The 20,184-nt window shown below is 39.6% G+C and overlaps 1 protein-coding gene across 1 annotated transcript; it reads left to right on the top strand.

Moving 5' to 3' along the window:
- Positions 1-4,838: 4,838 nt before the first annotated feature.
- Positions 4,839-20,091, top strand: GDF10 (growth differentiation factor 10). Its single transcript, XM_056495406.1, has 3 exons — positions 4,839-5,221; positions 10,251-11,158; positions 15,385-20,091. Exons 1-3 carry the CDS (start codon positions 4,924-4,926, stop codon positions 15,574-15,576), a joined length of 1,398 nt encoding a protein of 465 aa, XP_056351381.1. The 5' UTR covers positions 4,839-4,923; the 3' UTR covers positions 15,577-20,091.
- The last annotated feature ends 93 nt before the right edge of the window (positions 20,092-20,184 follow it).

Below are 20,184 nucleotides of genomic sequence, written 5' to 3'. Positions count from 1 at the left end.
CCCGTGCGAGCGGCACAGCACATCCTCCTCTCGTCTGCGGCGGTACTCGCACCCAGAAAATCCTGGAAACATCCCAACTCAATCTGCAGGAAGATCTTTGCAAAACCAGCTGTGGTCATCAAAGGTTGCCAGCTGCTGCTGCCTCTCCCCCACCCTCTTTCCACGGCCTTCAAATTCCACTTGTAAACAGGAGTCTGCAGATGCAGATCACAGCTGGCCATGCCAGCACTGGTGCAGGGCTACAAGGGTTCGCTGCAGCCTCACCAGACTGCCTATTCTGTAGCCCATTCCCACTTATTCTCCTGACAAACACTAGTGTTTAGAGTGGCTCATCAGATATGGATCCTGCCAGAGTGCATCAGGCGGAACTCTGAACGTGTATTGAACACTGACCTCAGTGAGTCGCTGCTGCCTAGGAAACAAACTAGCCAAAAAGGACTGTGAATTCAAAGCCTTACAGATTGCAGGCTGCAACTTAAGGACTAGTGCCTAGAGCTGCTTGAATTACTTCCTTAAAATTGGTTTTGAACATGAAAATGGATTTAAACACCACAACCACCACCCCTTTTCCTCCCTGAAGTTGTCTACTTTTGCTTCAGCCGCAATCTGAATGGTCTGATCACCTTCTGCTCTCATTCTCCTGCATGGTCTGTAGCTTCGCTCTCCCATGGAAGAAAGGTATCCCAGGCAGCACAATGGCCAGGCACTTGTGACCCTCTCACAGCAAGAAGAGATCTCAAACAGTAAAAACAGCTACTGCAGTTCAGGTGAGCTTGAAGGCAGAATAACTAACCTGGATAAACCAGCTTTTCAACAGACATGAGTTACCACTAGAATTTCCACGGAAAAGTTTCTTCCATTAACAGGAAAAAAAAAATTCTTCCTAAATGGCTCTACATGGTGGTGCATGGGCCATTGAAAAGTTGAAAGTGCCTGCTGTAGAAAAATAAAAGAAATTACAAAACAAAACACAAAAACACCCAACCCCAAGAAATGGTCTCCATTTCAGGTCAGTACTTAGTAACATCACAGAATTACTACTTCTGCAAATACCAGCTGACATCTTTGCACTTGGTAACCTATGCATGGAGAAAATCCTCCCACAGGGGCTGGTGACTTCTGAGTAGCAACCAAATGGGAAATACTTATCTGATAATACCATCCTCATTACAAGCTAAATGGTGGACCTAAAAATAGAAACACGCATCTTTGGTTCCTGAAATCTGACAAAAAAAAAAAAAAAAAAAAAAAAAAAATGTTCTGAAAGTCTTCCAATATGGAAGAAAAAAATCCTGAACTGTCAGTGAGAAAAAACCAGAAAAGTGAAAGATACAATATTTTCATTACAGATGGGGATAAGTGATTAATATGTCAATGCTTGGTACATGCCAATTGTGTAAAGAGAAACTGAAACTAACCCCAGACTTCCAAAATGCTAATCATGAGGCTGAATAGTGCTACTATTGCCAGTGAAACTGGAAAGGAAGGTGCTCTCTACTTCATATAACCACCCTCATAGAGCAAGTTCATCCTCTGCACATCTAACCAGTTGACAGAGATTTTTTGTAGCCAATGAAAAGCCACATACAGCACTAGACCAAGATCATATGAGCAATTTTGGACATCTACGGTAGGGTGGGACAAATCACACTTCATCTGTGCATCCCAATTCCTTAGTTTCTGTAAGGATGATCATTGATAGTGTGGTAGGATGTGAACAGGGGCAATTTTTGCTTCTTAGAAAGATAGAAAAAATAAACTTTTGTCACTAAGGATGAAGGATGGGGAGCTTGTCAGGGGGGAATTTTATTCCTGTGACAGACTGGAATATGTGAGATCATGGATCCAGAATGGAAATCCAAGGTGAGAGGTTGCTCTTGATCTGATGGGATGGACTGAAAGAATTAGTGATGCTGCTTAAAAGGAAAAGCTTTCCCTGTCTGATATATCAAACTCTTCTCTCAACATTAAGAGCCTTCCAGATCTCTCTGGATCAGCTCTGAGCATTCTGCTTCCTCCAATACCTAAACACCATTATGTCTTTTTTCTTTCTGGGATATTAAAATAATTTCACTATTGTTTAGGAAAACTGAACTAAACACAAAAGCTCGTTTTACTGACCATACATCATTGACCATATAACATCCTTGTCAGACCATGTGATTTTGGAAGGAATGTGAAAAGGCTTTATAGAGTTCTGACCAAATTCTATGAGAACCTGCAGACCACTGCATTTCACTCAGTTAACCTCTAATTAATAAGTTATATAGTTAAGGAATGGTCTTAGCTAATTGTGTAGCATTACACAGTGATGTATTTTTCTGAGTGAAAAATGAATGAGCTGCCCTACAATAACTAGTAACCAGAAATTGGACCAAAGCCCAAATTTAATAATAATTTATGTTTCATTAACTTCCCTGGAGTTTTAAGCTTTATTATCTCTGCTACTGATTTTATTATTAAAAATAAAAGAGTCAGGCAAAATTATTTTAATATACATAGATATAATCCTAAAGGGAGTTAATAATTTATCTTAGCATAGAGCAAAAATAATAGATACTACTCCTGGTGCTCTATATCCCCTTTTGTGTATTTCCTGCGTATTTCCTACAACAAAACAGAAGCACAAGTCACAATAGTTCCTTTGTACAGATATTACTAATTCCATAAGAAAACATTATTTTTTTTCTTTTTCACATATAAACTCTTATTAAGGGTATGTAACACTATTTAGAGCCCAATGATTTTAGTAGGAAATTTAACTCTCCAGTTTAAAATCTTGAATGCATTGTTCTAATTATAATGAGACTTTCTTCAAGTCCTGGGTTGTGAAGCTTTGACTTAAGCTATTTAAGAAAAGAAAGGGAAGAAGAAAAGAAAAGGAAAAAAAAAAAAAAAAAAAAAAAAGAAGGGAAAAAAAGACAAAAAGAAAAAAGACTCTACTTGGCAAGAGCTTTAATTAGCAGAAATTTCCACGCTAGGAATATTATTCTGCATGAGCAGAAATTGCATAGCTCTTGCCTCTAGATGCCTTAGAGATGCCATTGATTTGCCATATTCAGAACAGGGGAATTATGTGACCCAGTGCTAATTTGAATTCCTTTACCAAACACATTTTTATTTCATCATCTCAGCTGCATAAAAGAGTCAAAGTACCAGAGCTTTAAAGACTTCGAATTCCTGCTGTTCTGCAATAAAATAAGGCAAGAAATATTAGCCATCTCTGGTTGATTCCTCAATTCTTTCCCAACAATGTCAAAGTATCAGTGTCCTACAGGTTTTAGTGCAGGTTAAAGACTGATACAAAGTGTATGCCTGAATAGAAGTTTGGAGTGAGTTAAGGAGAGGGAGAACATTTTAATGGGACATTGGTCCAAAATAGCCCAGCTTGTTTCTACCTCCTGCTGCCTCTTCCTCCTTTTCACAGGACCTTGATTGTATAGAAACAGTACAGACAAAAACCACAAACAACAAAAGGTTTGCTCACACCCCCAGTGGAGGTCATGAGCATGCTACCATGGAGAAAAAAAAAAGCATCAAAGGGTAGTTTGGCTTACTTATAAGCAAAGATTAATTAATAGGAGGTTTGATACTTTAGCAATGTACATTTAGGCAAATTTGTATTTGCAAATTGTTTGTTTCGCACATTCAAAGGGCACAGAGCAACGAGGCCTGGTGCTAATTTTAAAAATGAATCAAACCTTTCTTTGCCATGATCCAAAAACTACAAACTTGTGGTTCAGAGGCTTTCAATAGTATCTGCTCAGACTTGACACTCCAAGGTTAAAAAAAAAAGCACAAAAGAGTTGTGTTATAGACAGCAACAGTAGCTTTTTCCAACAATTTTTCAAATATTGCATTGTCTACTCTCCAAGAAAAGCTACTGCCTTGGCTATTAGAGAAAAAGCTTTAAAAAAGGAGGAAGAATTTTAAAATTCCCTTAAAATATACTACTCTGCTTATAGATTGTCTTTTAAACTGCTATTCATTACACCAGCATTTATATCCCTGGATGACTATGATTCAGAACTACCTGTGTCACATGATGAATAAGTGCAACATGCACCATTCACTTTCAAATCAACCCCCTCCGACCTAAGCCATGTAAATCCTTCAGAAATTCACACCACTATTCTCCTCCTCCAAATCACACATAGAAATAGTCCAATGACGAAAGTTTACCAATGCACAGACCCTTTAACCCCGACCATTTAAGTATCTGCTTGGAATTATCAGTGACCCTTGCTGCACTCCTGGCTAGCTCACTCTGGGGACTCCTCTTTTCTCCAGGGTCCTTGAAATAAACATTATTCACAGCGCTGGCTTTACAAGACAGCACTGTCAGTTCTGCCAGCAAAGCCGATACAGTAAAGACTCTTCTACTTTCGGCACGTAAATGCGCACCTTCCCTTGTCATGCCGCCCCTGACATCCACTCACCCTTCCGTCCCCCCACCGCTTGCCCGCCCTGATTGGTACCTATTGCTTCTATCTCTCAGAAATTATTTTCAAGCCCCCCCGCCTCCCGCGGGCAGCCAGGGTGCCGTCCTGCCGCAGCGCTGGGTGCCGCAGCGCCGGCGGTGACATGTGTCTCTCATCAGCAGCTGGGCGCTAATTCATTTAGATCCTTTTCCCGCTAGGTTTGGGGAGCGGGGAAGCCCCACGCTGGAGAAATGCAGCCGGACCCCTGGAGCTGCCCCCGCTCCGCCGCCCCCGGCCCGCAGCTCCTCGCCCCCGGGCCCGGGGATTGGCCCGGCGGAGGCGGCATCAGCGGCGGGGGGGGGCCGCCCCCACCCTCCCTCCTCCTCCCTGGCCCCGCCGCCCCCTCGCCCCGGTGCGGCAGGGCCAACCGGGAGACCCAGACGCAGGCAGCGACCCAGCCGCCGCCGCTCCGCGCCCGGCCGCCCGCCCGCAGCATCCCCCGATGGCCGCCCGCCTGACCTGCTGCCTCCTGCTGTGGGCCCTGGGCCATGGGGGCTGCCGCTCGCCCGCGGGGGAGGGCGCCGGCAGCGCGCCCGCCTGCCCCGGCCAGCCGCCGGCCGAGCCGGGCTCGTCCGCCCCCGGCCGCGACCCCCGCGGCGGCTCTTCGCCGCCCCCTGGGCTGGGCAGCATCGCTCAGGACATGGTAGCTGTCCACATGCTTAAGCTCTACGAGAAGTACAACCGGGAAGGGAGCCGGCCCGGCGACGGCAACACGGTCCGCAGCTTCAAAGCCAGGCCGGGTAAGAGGGGCCGGGCGCGGGGGGCACCGCTGGAGCCCCCTCGCTCCTCTTTCGCTTTAAAGTGACGGGTTTGCGTCGAGGCTGTCACTGACTGCGCGGGGTGTCACTCTGGGTGAACGCTGGGGGTCCCCTGCTACCTACACGGACAGGGTGTCACCCCTCGCTTTGCGGACGGCTTCCCACCTTCCCTGGCTCCCTTCCCTTCCCGGAGCGTATCTCCCGTGGGAAAGTCTCCGTTGCTGTGGATGCAAACCAGAGGCAAAAGAAGCGCCGTTCCCAGCGCACATCGCACTGGGCCAAAAGATCTTTTTAGAAATACTTGGAGCATAAACCTAGCAGCGAGTGCTCCAGGCACTGGTCTCTCCCCAGTTGTTCCCGCAGCCTCAGAAGTTCCTGCTAGGAAGAGTGCCGCCTACAGGACCACCTAAAATTGCTCGGCATCTTAAATTCCTTGCACTGCCTAAACCTGAGAAGACAAATACCTGACCTTCCTCTCCCCACTTTTACTTGGTTTGATTATGAGGGTGGAGAAATATATGTATTGCGTCAAAATTACACTTTCATTATCCCAATATTACGTCAAACACTAAAAGGACGTTTGCCCAGTTAATAGTCCATACATTTGTTATCCTTTGCCAAGAAAAAGCAAACTCTCTTTTCTGGAAAACACCTTCCTTCTTTGGTTAACACTTACAGACTGCAACTAAGATCTTACTTGTTAAAATAAGAACTGTATCAGCTTCCAGAATCTAGTTGTTATTACCTCGTCAGATATATTCATTATTCTTGTTAGACAAATGCGATGGATTGAAACTCACAAAAGCAAATTTTGCATTAATCTGTTTCTCTTCCACTGAAGTCTCATGAATAGAGTACAATGCAGCATACAGTAATTTAGGGAATGCTTACTGTAATATTGCACAGTAATTCATATTCTCTTGTGCACCCCAACTTAATTTCTATTCTATGTCAACTGTAATACTAAAAAGTAAACAAATTCAAGGAGGGGCAAACTCCATGGAAGAGTAAGTGGCTAATGAAAATGTCTAAAAATCTAGGAGTTATGACATAAAACAACTGCAGACATTTGGGAGAAAAGTAAATTTTCATGCTCTAGATCATTAGCTAGCAGTTGCTATAATAGGGATTAGGAAGAAACGTCCACTGTGGAGGGTTTTTCATGACCTCCTGTTAACAGTTTTATTTTTCTGTGAATTGAGGAGCTAATATTGGCTGTCACCCAAATAAGGCCCTGGACTGCAAGAGGGCTTTGGGGACAAGGCAAGAATTGCACTGTATTCTTTTTCTTAATTTTTCAAATAATCGGATGCACACTACTTGCATCAAAGTAGTCTAAATTGTAATTCTGATTTAAATCACTAAAATAGCAGCATTTTCTACCCACAGGTAGACTGTGCTGACCAAGTACAAATCAATATTATTTTGCTCCTTTGTCTGATCATGCAACCAAGGCAGAGAGGCCCAAAATTAACTTGGCTCTGCCTGCAATGGAAATAAGGCATGTCTATGTCCAAAACTGTCTCCTGTGTCTTATCTGTGTACCTCCTCTACTGGTTCCCATCTTTCCCAAATAACATGGGATGAAAGCAGAAGCTCTTCTGCACTGTTCCTTTGAACTGTGTTCATCAAGTTTGTGATAAACACTCTAAAATGTACCATAGAATGATGTAAGATGAGGCAGAAGAGCCCTATCTTTCACCATGTTTATATTCGCTAAGAAATTCTAATATTTCCTTCTGAAAGAGGAAATCAGCGCGTTTTTCTAACAAGACATGTGAAACATCTATTCTTTATAAAACACGGATAATAATTGCAGTCCTATTGAAATAAGAAAAACATACTACACACACAATAATTTTCATTATCCCAAGCAATAGACTTACTTCTTTTATCACATACCTTTCAGAAAATCTGTAACTGTTCCTAAGGTGCTTTTTAAAGCGGTTTGTTAGTGACACTCAAGCATCAGGGTTACTTACAGTTGTCAGCATGAGGGCTCCAGAAGTACAAAATGTTGGTCCAGACATTTGTCCTTTTTCATATGCATGATTGAGTTCTCCTCAAGTACCCAGTTGTATTGCCATCCTACCTGCCCCTTAGAAGGTATAGGTGGTATTGACTGAGCTGTGGAATGTGCAATATTTTTCCATACTCAGTGTGAGGCATTTGAAATATAAATATATGTGCTCTTTGTATGTAGCCCAAATTCAACTTTTTTTTTGTTTGTTTGTTCCTCCTGCAGTACTTGCCCCTTCAGAAAGGATATTTCACAAACATCTGATCACCTCCTCTCAGCTCACCTCTACATGTGTTCACAAGGGTTCATTTTTTTTATAAGGAGCTGAGACACAGTCTAAGAACTAATTTCTCAGGTTTCTTATTTCTTTAGATTTTTCCAGCTTTCAGGGAACTTTGTAGCTTTAGAAAACAGCACCAACTGGCTGAAGTTAACCAAGTCATAATTGGTTTGCAATCAAATGTGAAATATTAAGTTATTGTCCAACTTCACCTAAATTGCTCAGATTGAGGGGAATTAATCTTCATGGTAGCAATTTACTGCCTAACCATGAAACTTCCCCACAAATTGACTTTTGCAGCTCAGACTCATTCCCTGAAGACAATGCATCCTCTCTGCTAAACAAAGCAAAGACCTTAATGAATAGTAGAAAATAGAAAACATTTAATTAAGACTGTATCATAATGCATATGTGCAAGAAAACCAAATCAAGACTGACAATGCATGGTTGACAAGTTGGTAAATGCCTGAGTGAAGGTATGCAATATGGAAATATAACTATGCTCTATCCGAAACCCAAAATTGTCTAAATTCCTAAAAAGACTGTGCTTCCTGGCTTCTGGCTTTTCAGTAGCTGCAGATTCATAGATTCTTATTCTGTTTTACAAATAATTTTGACTTTTGAAGGGTTTGTTTCATTCTAGAGTACAGAATTATTTTAGATGAATCTATCATTCCAAGTTACCTTCCCTTCTGAAACCCTGAGACACTGGTGTTTGAAATATCTTTGTCCCAACATAACAGCAGTAACTACAGAGCTGATGGTGCTTGGAGCATTCTACTACTAAAAGAAATATTTAAAAATTCAACTGTACACAGCTCAGTTGGAGAGAACCAGTAGATATACTTCTTTTTAGAAACATACGCCTTCTGAAATGAACATGCAAGAATAAAGCCTGGTGTTCTAAAGGAAGAGTTATAATTATAATATACTATTATATAATTATAATTATAATATACTCTCTTCCTTGGCCTGAGAAATCACCTAAGTAGCTTTGTGAAATTTCTGTGTTTCAAAGACTTGAATAAAATCTAAACCCTTAAGTTTTTTCATAGTATGAGCACGTATATATATGACTAGTGTGGATTAAAAGTTGACTAATAGGAATCCTGTCCTGAACTGACAGAAACAAATAGGTTCTTATCACATCAGTGCAAGCTGTTCCACTTCACTGTATCAGGAAAAAATTACAGATGGTACAAATGGAAATTTCATACTTGAACATTTGTATGTACTCCAAGACTGCCTGTGTGGGTTTGGGATTAATGATGATGCTGATCTGCTGTTGTCCAAATCACGGTTCTATTCAGCATTAAGTGGGAGATAGCAACCACCAATTTAGTAAGGTGCAGCACTATTGATTTCCCTCTTTCAAATGAAACTGTACTTTAAAGGAAAAATGTTCCAACAGGTGGCAGTTAACAGTACTGCCTTTCTGTTGTTGCAAATATTTCTGTGGCTTATCATCCACAGTGCACTGAAAAACAAACCTAAGTGTTTCTGGGAAGCCTGGCTGTTGCATTTGTTGGGTTTTATTTGGTTTGAGGTTGTTTGTTATTTCCTCCTGCCAGAGAATTTTCAGGTGTGTCAAACAAGGCTGCCAGAGGGTTGGTCTGCTTGGGTTAAAGATGCAAACTCACCAACTGTAATCCTTTGATGCATTCTACTTAGTGGTGTGAGCTTGGGAGAACAGGAATCACTTCTTGGTTCTGCCACCACTTTCCCATATACTTGAGCTAGTAAAAAAACAAAGGCAATTTTTCACAATGATAGACTATTAAGGCATTGTCTTTTTATGCTGGGATGGAATTACATTTTAACACACTAAGAGAGGTTTCTACTGTTTAAACAAACTTGGTGTAACCAGTTATTACTGTAAAATTGCTCATCTTCCTCGAAAGGAGGATAAAGACATAAGCTGAGCACAAAGTGTTCGACTAGCTAAAAAGGAGCTGTTTGAAAAGGAGTTTGAATTTTAAGAGTCAGCTCCTGTTCAATAGCATTTGTCACTAACTTCGCACAGATCTAAACACAAGCCTTAGAAACCAAGTGTGTTTTTACAGTGCTTTAAACAAAGCTCCTACATGATGTTTACTGGAAAAGAGGATTGCTCAGAGGAGTGATGATCCCCAAAATGTGTTACACTGCTTACTGTCAAGCCCCCTTGTGAAATGTCTCATGTGCACTACTTGCAGATGAGCTGCTGCCCACAGAGTTAGCACCCAGACATCTTTCAGGAATCTGCAGTCAGCTTTAGATTAGACAATCTTGAATATTAACTGTAAACCTCGTTTCTGCTAGTACTGGTTTCAGCAAGGTGTTTCTTTGAGCTCTGCTGTGGGTAAACTTGACAACTTCTCTGAGCCTGATTGTTATAAATGAAATACAATCAAGGATTGCTTTTCTTGCCTGCCTGAAATGAAAGACAGTCTAGAACTAGAAATCTCTGGAAATAATTTTACCACTCGTGTGTACAAAAGATGCCCAGTATGTTGGACACTCTCAATTTTACTGTAATATTGCTATTAAATAGTTAAGGTTTTTTTCTCCTCTTATTCATCATAATTTTAAGCTGAAGTGACAAGCTCACTATACTAAATGATTTGATGTAAGTGAAAAGTAAAATTTGTTAATTCACTCAAATGGAAATAAGATTTGACTACCATTTTTGGTCTCAGATATATATCCATGTTTTCCTTGCTCTATTGCAGAATTCTTGGCCCAGAAACCCTTGTACTGCTTCAATCTGACATCCATGCAGGATTCAGAAATGATCCTTGCTGCCACTTTTCACTTCTATGCTGACAAACGCCCTCGGCACCGGGAAGTGTTCTGTAAACGGTCCAAGAACTCATCCTGCCGCCTCCTTCACCTGCCTCCAGTCCTACGGCTCAACCTAGTTTTCCAAAGCATTCACCAGAATTCTGCCTATGGACTAGTAAAAGGGAACTTCACTGTGCTTCTTCAAAGGCGAGGGGCTTGGCACGCAAAGGACATTTCACACATTGTAAAAGAATTGAAACGAGCTGGAGAGCTCATTCTCTGTGCTGAGCTTGATTCTGGGGAGAAACACCAGGGCTTCCCCGAACAGGTTGCCAGCCATTTACCTTATATACTGGTTTATGCCAATGATCTTGCAATCTCTGAACCTAACAGTGTGGCAGGCACCCTACAACGTTATGATCCATTCCCTCCCAATGACGGGGACCCAAATCTGTCCCCTAATGCCTCAACTGATACTCGAGTTAGGAGGGATACGTACCTCGCTAGCTCTATTCAGAACAACGAGTTGCCAGAAGTAGATTATAACAACAATAAATACAACAAACATGACATATGGGAGAATGCCTACAGATCCTTGAAACCAAAAGCCTCTCGCAAAGATCGAAGGAGAAAAGGGCAGGAAAATACAGAAACACTGAAAAAGTCTCAGATGCTAAATTTTGATGAGAAAACAATGAAGAAAGCAAGGCGAAAACAATGGAATGAGCCAAGGATTTGCTCAAGAAGATACATGAAAGTTGACTTTGCTGATATTGGCTGGAATGAATGGATCATATCTCCCAAATCATTTGATGCCTACTACTGTGCAGGTGCATGTGAATTTCCAATGCCCAAGGTAGTATGCCTTTTTATTCTTGTCAGTTTGCAAACAGTAGGCCTACTGTTCTGCTTATCCAACTACTTCTTTATTTCCTTTAAATTTTTTTGCCTTTTCCATTGTGTTTTGTTGCTTTGACCTAAAGAGTTTAAACAATATCGTTACCATCAACTTAGCCAACAGAGTGCAAAAGGATTCCAAATTTTCTTCAAATGCAAACTGAAGAATAGGAAAAATATCTCAGGTTTATCTTACAACTTCTAATCTTATATCTTGAAACAATAGCATAAAGAATTTTGTGGCACATGAAAATATGGCTATACATACTAAATCATCCAAATACTCTATTGTAGCGGCAGAAGTATGAAGTATTATATGCTAATACTAAACAAGCTACTCTATCAGCATATTTCTGGATTCTACTTGTAATATCTTAGAAGAAAAATGAGTAGTTAGTCTGAGGTATTTTTAACTTCAGGAAACTGCTTGTCACTTTTGAAAACAGTAATACTGATTAGGATTGTATTTTTGTATCTAAATTCTAAATATGTTAAATCCTGCTGGAATAAAAAAGTTGATTTACCTTATGTCTGTAGAATGCCTCAAAACTGGCTCTAGCACCCCAAAGTAAGCATACTGAATTCCTTCTATAGAAGCAGAGTGAAATTGTGGAGAGGCAAACATTTGTCTCACTCCCACTCTGCTCTATGGCAAGAAGTAGAAAGGTTGGTAATCCTATGTTGGACAAGAACTTTTAGGATTTTACAAGGCTTTCAAGTAATGGCAGAGGGGAGGATATGAAGCACTGCACAACCTGAATATTTAGAAACTGCAATTATTTTGCAATTCTGCCTCCAAATGGCCTGATTATTTGTTCGACTGACATTTTTGTATGTGGTCATTTGGCACATAAATAAAGGATTGTGCTTAACAGCACAGAATTTCAAGGCTCTGAAACAGGAATCTGCCCTATTTCATATCCAGGGAGATTGCTGTATGTTTGTGTTGAAACAAGTAGAATAATTTCAAGAAGAGTAGATATGTAGGCTATTTTTAAGTCCAGGAACAGTGGAAATCCAGACTTCATAGTAGGGTGTACAAATCAGACCCCATGTTCTTGTGTAGCTAGCCAATGCTGAACCAGGTGTACATAAATTGCTACATGGTCTGACAAAAATTAAAGCTTGCACAGACTCATATACAACTTCACTTTGTTGTTTTAATACAAATTGATAATGCAACATAATCACCATTTAACTTATCCAAAACAAAAGAGAGCCTGGGAATATGGGTCCTTTGCCATAGACTTACAGTCTAATGCACCATTCACACACAACAACATAAATCCCCCCCAGAAAAAAGAATCCCCAACCAAACAACAACCCACCCTTCAAAAGAGATGCATTTAACACATCTGACTTCTTGTGAGCAAGACAGCATTACACAAAATCTGATAGGGCCAGAAGAAAGAGGATCCATTCCTAACTTGAATAGTTACATAAGATTATATTGCTCACTTACTTAATACCTTATGTAGAATATAATCATATACTTGATATATAATAAAGATTCCCTTTCACAAGCATCTTGATTCCCAAAAACCAAAATAAGGAAAACAAAAACCCGACTGAAGAAAAAAATAAAATAAAATATAAAAAACCAAACAAAACAGAGAAACTAAATCACAGATACATAGATTTGGGAATTCTAGGTTTGATACACATTCATTGATTGGGTTTGCTGTGGAAGAAGTCTACTGCTTGTTACCTTTGCCTTTTTAAAAGGGGAAAAAAAGAAGCAGACTCAAAACTTTTTTAAATGACAGTTTCAAAAGGAAGAGAGAGAGGACACCAGCATGAATTCACTTCAGAGCATAAGGATTGCCAAATATTACTGAGGAAGAAATTTGTTCCTTCACATATGCTCTAAGTCAGGAAAGTATCAAAGTCCATATTAAAGCTATTCATAAAGTCTTGGTCTACACAGTCAACCTATGATGGACAATAGACACATTATTTCCAAGTGTGGAGATAGAATTACATACCTGGCATGTTGCGTATTATCACATTGTAGGTTTGTTTTTTTTCTTAAGTATCAGTACATCCTTCTGCACATCCACTTTAATAACTGCAAGTCTTGATTTAGATACTCAACAGCTTAGGAATAAATCTTCTCATAGTAAATTCACTCATCTTCCTGCTGAATTTCTTATTCCCTGAACTGTGAGAAGGAAGACTAGATTATATGTATGGCTGGCTGCGGTGCTGCATTTGCCAAATAAATTCCAGTCCTGCATGTCATAGAACCCAGTGTGCTGTATATAACTTAGCAGCCAACATTTAAAACATTAGCACTTCCTCAGTGCCATTATTACTGGGCATTCAGCTAATTATTTCAGGCTTTTACTTTGGCACATTGGGACAAAGTCAAATGTGAAGCCTAGCCCATGATCACTGAACACTGATGCCAGGTTTCCAGAAGGGCTGGAAAAATTCAGAGCCTGGCTGGACATGGGATGGGTGTGCTGTCTGGCTCTGCTATGGATATAGGGCTCAGGCAGCCAGATTCCATACAGAGCACCGGCCTATCATATGCATTTTCCTTTCTAAGCACTTTTGTGTATAGCGTATCCACTTTCAGGCATTAGAAACATAATTAGTGTTGTCTCGGGAGACAGCTGCTCAGCCTAGGTTTTTGTTTCTTGCAGATATTAGAGGCTGCACAGTGGGAGAGGATCCTTGTAGGATCTTCTGCAGGTTAACAGCCAAGAATCCTGTAAGTTAGTAAATGGCCATGAGGGCAATGATGTCTGTTCACTGCATGGGGGCAATAAATGCTGTTTCAGTAGCACATTTTGATATGTGACTGCTTCAAATAACAGCATGAAATAACACAGGTGCTAGGATCAGTTCAGAGGTTTTTCATAAAGATTAAGTTAAGAACTTGATTCTAGAACGTCTAATTCCTTGAATTTATGGATTCTGCAGTTGCTTAAACACACAAAAACTCCTGTCTCTCTCTTGCTGTCCACATATGCTGACATGACTTACGTGGGTAGAAGCTGATTACTACTTCATACAGCAGCTGAGACCACCTCGCTGCTGCTTGTCTGTGGACAATTTTGAAATCTAAAGGTGGGCAAGAGAGAGCAAGCATTATGCTGACGTTAGAGAAAGGCACTGTACAGAATTGGTCACTTGTTGAGATGTGACTACAGGGATGCTGTCTTGAAGAGTCAAGGACAGATTCAGAGTTACTCCTTATAATGGTTTAGTTAAGGAAGATCTGAAAGCCTCAGTGGCAGTTAAGGTTTAAATCTGATTTGCTGATATGTTAGACTTAATGCAAATGTTTCAAAACTGAATTATCATAAAAACAGCTCCTTTGTTATATCCATGGACTACATAACTTTTCATGTTGAAAAGGAAAACCATTGTTTTTGTGGCTCGGTACCCTGAACATGTTATAGATGTAAAGCTGCTGTGAATCCTCACTTCATACTTTTCCCAGCCTTCCTGCCTTTTTTTCCTTCTCCTGGTTTGAGGCTAGCCCATGGGAAAAACCTGGTGATGAAAGCAAAGGCAAGCAAAGACCACAGATATGAACTATTTGTCATGCAGTTATGATCAGAAAGGCTCTGTCAGGGTGTTTGATTCTTCTATACTAACTCTCTCCTATGGATGCTACGTCTGGAGTACTGCTCTTTTAAAAGAGAGTCATTACTCCAGGAAAAAGTAACTAATTCCAGGTAAGCATACATGAGGAAACATTCTATTGGAACATAGGGATAGTTATTTTGAAAATACTTACAGAAGCAAATTTTCTAAGTCAGACAAGAGGTTAAGAAAACAAAACACAACATCTAGCAACTGAGAACTATGTCCCAGCTTAGGATTCTTCCTCCTGCCTGTCTGCCTTCAGCATGTAGCAGAAACATTCAGGGACATTTTTCTTCAGGCCTCTGGCTGCTGGCTGTGCCACCAGTGCCCTCCTCTGGTATTTATGAAGGTAGCCTAAGGAACACAAAATATCTGTTGGATACATCCAGCTCAGGAAAGCTGGAGGTGTGAGGGAACTGTGGCAGTGCTGCATGGCCCTGTGATTCAAACAGTGACATATTTGCTTTATTGAGAAACAAAAAACTGTATAATTGTTCACCTAGGAAAGTGACTGCTTATACCAAGTCCACCTAGGAAAGGGACTGCTCATAAATGAAGCTGTAACTATTTCCTTCTCTGTTCTAGATTGTCCGGCCATCAAATCACGCTACAATTCAGAGCATCGTAAAAGCAGTAGGAATCATTCCTGGCATCCCAGAACCCTGCTGCGTTCCTGACAAAATGAGCTCACTCAGTGTCCTGTTCTTGGATGAGAACAAAAATGTTGTTTTAAAGGTATATCCCAATATGTCAGTTGAAACTTGTGCCTGCCGATAAGTTTGTACAAACACACCTTTAACAAGGCCCACAAATCCTGCCCGACTGCTCTGGGATGTTGTAAAGGAGAAGTGGATCCACTTGCGTTGATGAACCAATGCAAGTCTCCAATTCCTCTACAGAAAGCACATGGAGAGACTAAAGCAACACACGTGCTCTCCTTGAAGGATAGGTTGTACTGTCATCATTTGTCTTTCATATGCATCTTCCAGGAATTCAGTACTTCTACAGATTCCTTCCTAACCTACCTAGCCAAGATACCTGGTGTTTAGAGAGAAATTTAAGTGTAAAGTTTTCCATAATCAAAGGACTAAAATATGCTTTTGTATGCTCTTTTCTGACTATTTTATCTCTTCAGTTAACCAAGAAGATGGGAAGTGAACTTGCAAAGGCAGGCTTATTTTAGAACATCACTCTTGTACACAAATCAAAATTTTTTGCCTAAAACACTCATACTCTTAATATGTATATTTATACTGAAAAATGCTGTAATAAAGGGCTTAAAATGTATATTTTCTTCAGGATGCAAGTATAGTTCATTGCATAAGTTTTCATATAAACGAATGTTAATATAGTCATTTTTGATTACCCTTCCTTAATATATAATTTCTTCTACAAAAGACATGTAATATCCCACATTTTTGGTTTGCTGGATAATTTCAGGTTGTTAAAGACATTCTCTGAGTAACACATACAATATAGTAATATGTTGAAATACTAAAAATAAAATAACCAAGATTTATATTTTTGTAAATTATGCTTTATATCCTCTAGATTGTTACATGCTTTTAACAAAAGCTAATAAATTAAAGGTACAGTAGTATCTAAAAATATTTGATTGTCTTTCTATAAATGCACTCTCCTACATTCTGTTAATTAGATGGAAACTTGTAAATACATGTTAAGCTTGTCATAATGCACTTCAATAGATTAAAGACAGAAGAAAATACTATGATCATCCAGACCGACCTCCTGCATAGCACAGATCAAAGAACCTTGCTCAGCAGTTTCTGCACCATGCATTATGGAACTTCTGTTTTAAGCTTGGGAATATCTTTGAAAAACATGCATAAATTTGGCTTTAAAGATTTCATGTGATAGAATATCTCGACTGAACTACAAGTAGTTGTTCCAAAAGTTAGTGCTCTTTGTTCATATGCAGTGGCTTAATCCTAGACTGAATTTGATGCGCTTTAGCTTCAATTCAATGGATCTTACTGTAACCTATTTCATTAGATCCCTTTTATCTATTATCCAAAATACTTTCACTGTGTATTTTTAGTATAGAGAGTAGGGTCAAGTTACATTTTGGCTAAGATTTAAATAGCTTGATTTCTTATTCTAAGCCTTAAAACAATTTCTCACAGCTCTCTTCTGAACTCTTTCCAGAACTTTCATTAACTTTCTTTTCAAACAATGAACATCAAAATAGGAAACATTTGGCAGTGGTTCCATTGGAAGACCTTATAAAGTCTCTGCATCCTTCTAACTCCTACACAATCCCCTGTTGATACATTTATGGTAGTCTTTTAACTGCAGCAGTCTTTTAAGAGCTGGTGTTCCCATCATGGTGTCTGTCAATTCTCTTAGTGTCCCAATGTTCTAGGACACACTTGCCACATACTTCATTTTCACCCACCTGCTGTACAATAGCATAAAGAGACCAAGAGTGGAAGAAATTTCTGAAGTCTGTAAGGTAGCACAGATTATAAGATATGGAGTGCTTCCTCCTCACGAAACAGTCTAACCTTTGGCACTAACTTATCCTATTAAGAGTTGCTTTGTTTAAGGGAAGGATACTACACGCACTTCCTTCTGATGAACAAATAACTAGAAGGCTCCAGTCCTACTAAAGTTCTAGGTATCTTCTGCCACCAATTTTCTATGCTCAGGTGGGGTAGATGCTCAGACAACAGAGGTGTGTAAATGTGGTAGTTCCTGCTAACATACGTAAAAGCAAGATTCAGCATGCTTAGGAGGGTTTGCAAGGTTACTCTCACAGCAGTTCTTGCTAATTCCTCCTAGAAAGCTCTGATTAAGAAGAAAATAGTTCTATGGCGCCCGGTAGTGACTGCCAGTTATGCCTGACAAAAGATTACTGATCGAGTTTTCGTCTCCCAAAGTGCTTTTGTACTTTGTAAATTACTACAATAATTTGCACTAGAACGATTGGGAAAAACCTTTGTATAATGTTTTTAGGGATGCCCCTTAAAAAATTTACAATCTTGTTTTTTTTATACATCACAAGAAACTCAACTACAATTGACAGTGTAATGCTAATGTATAATGAAAAATTTTAAAGTTGTCAGAAAGTCATCATTCCTACAGAACAGCCATAAGCATAATATTTTTCAAAGTATCTTAAATCCATGTTATTTATGCTCTTTATAAAAAATCTACCTTTTTATGTAGGTCTAGTCTTGGTCCCATTTATCACTAGCTCTGAAGAGCCTGACATATTAACTTAGTGTGCTTATATTCTCATCTATAGCATTTTGTTTTCCTTGAGGAATATTTGCTATATCTTGAATTAGTCCTCGGATGAAAACATTCTTTCCAAGAAGTGCTGATGCAAGCTATTACAGCAAGAGACACCACACTGTGATCTAAGGTCTATAGGACATAAGGAAAAATATCACTGCTGCGCTCATGAGGACACCTACAAACTCTAAGAGGTTAAGACTGAATTTAAAGTTCTGTTGGCAAAACTACATATATTATACCTTAGCTGTACTGGTCAATTCTCCAACACAAAAAAGGCTTTCAACCACTTTTAGTGGTTTAAATTACTCCTTTCTGGATCTTGGGAATTTGGATGTCTAATATTCCTCTGGAAAGAGAAACTTTGCATTTGAAATGGCACAAGTGCAGCTGTTGCCAGAGGACACTGCTACCCTCGCTGTCTTGGTTCCAACAGATCTTTTTATTTATTTGAGCATCCTATAAATCATTCTGTTCAATGCTTGAGTTTCTAGAGAAAGTAGTGATAAACACAGGTCAAGATAATTCCACTAACTGATCCTAAAAGAAAATTGTATGAGTTAAGACAGATAAAACATGAAAACAGCTGATACTAGCCAGCAAAGTATTAAAACCCTCTTTTTCTAAAATAAATCAAATTTTATTCTCACAGACCACTGTTTAATTGCCAGAGGTAACAGCAATAGTTACAATGTACATAGGTTTTTGTGGAGCATTCAGTTCACTTGTGCAAGGCTGAATAATTAAAATAAACCATGGGCAATATTAATGTGCTTGTGTATCACATTAATTAAAATCTGTCTCACTGCCAAACCTCAAAGAACAGCTTCCAAAAGGAATTTCCACAGAATTAAACTGTTCATTGTAAAGTTTCTGCAAAGCTGACACTTGGCCTGACAGTATTTGACACCTTTATGTATGAACCTAGAGTCTGTATATAGCAACCCACACAGCATTTGCAGGAGGAGAGAGGTATTTATATAGATTGCTTGATCTAGCTGCACTTTATGTAATCAAAATTAATTTTAAAATAGGTACAGAACTTCAGGTACCTAGGCACAAGGAATGGAGGCTGCTCCTACTGAGTACAAGACAGCACCCTTGAAAGTCATAACTCTTAAAATAATTTGTGGCTGTCATGGATTTGTGATGCAGTTTGAGCATCTGGCATGGTGCTATGTAATGGCAGCCAGTGAAAGCTTTGGAAAGATACACACTGGAGCAGTGAACCACATAAAAAAAGGATATTTTATTTCTGTATGTGGCACTGGTGGTGTATGTATAGCCCTAGGATTCACCTTTTCAAGAAGACATTCAAATTCTGAAAGAGGCACAAAAAGAAAGAAAACAAAACAGGGAAATAAAATGTCTTTAGTTACTAAAAAGAACAATCTGTTTATCAGAAACAAAACTGAGAAGTAACTTGATTACACTGTGCAATCACTTTGATAAGGAGAAAATGTCAGTACTAGGGGGACTCCATAAACTAGCCAGAAAGTTACAGGAATTCCTGTCTAGAACGGAAAGTCAGGCACAATGAAATAATGAATGTGGCATGAAGGGTTTTTTAGCTGTAGGTGATAATCTTTTAGCTACAAAAAATTGAAGAAATTTTTGATTCTTTAACATGTTCAGATAAAGTCGGTTGGCACTTAAAAAGTTATGTTTTGCCAAACACAAGCAATTGGACTCTGCATGTAGGTAGGAAACACAAAGGCCCTGAGTAAATCTAAGTCTTGCTATGCAGGACTCCAGGATCAATGCCAAATAATCCTTTCTGCCTTTATGTCATAGGAACATAATTAACCAGGATCTTAGATCCAAGTTATCACTTGAAGAGACAATAAGCAAGCATTGCAGAAGTCTCGGATCACTTTAAGAGCTGTGTTTCCACTGCTAAAAAACAAGAGGAATGGCCAAAAAAGGCAAAATCTTGACCACATGCTTGCAATGAGATTTTTGTTAATGTAAAAGCTCATAATACTCTTCAGATTTTTTGGCATGTGTGCAGTATGAATTGAGTTGTTCTTAGAAAAAATAAAGCATTAATAGTACAGAAAAAGTAATTATGTATCATTCTATTAAATCATAATACATTCATTAGATAAATAAACCTGGTTTTTCTTC

This window comes from Oenanthe melanoleuca, chromosome 6 (assembly GCF_029582105.1).
Source record: "Oenanthe melanoleuca isolate GR-GAL-2019-014 chromosome 6, OMel1.0, whole genome shotgun sequence".
In the NCBI taxonomy this organism is placed as follows: Eukaryota; Metazoa; Chordata; class Aves; order Passeriformes; family Muscicapidae; genus Oenanthe; species Oenanthe melanoleuca.
This window is presented reverse-complemented; position numbering and strand designations above follow the sequence as displayed.

What these genes read in the sequence shown, in the direction of transcription:
- GDF10 (XM_056495406.1), top strand. Translation starts at nt 4,924, where the DNA reads ATGGCCGCCCGCCTGACCTGCTGCCTCCTGCTGTGGGCCCTGGGCCAT. An exon ending in CAGCTTCAAAGCCAGGCCGG is followed by an intron (nt 5,222 to 10,250) that starts GTAAGAGGGGCC and finishes GCTCTATTGCAG; the next exon opens with AATTCTTGGCCCAGAAACCC. An exon ending in GTGAATTTCCAATGCCCAAG is followed by an intron (nt 11,159 to 15,384) that starts GTAGTATGCCTT and finishes TCTCTGTTCTAG; the next exon opens with ATTGTCCGGCCATCAAATCA.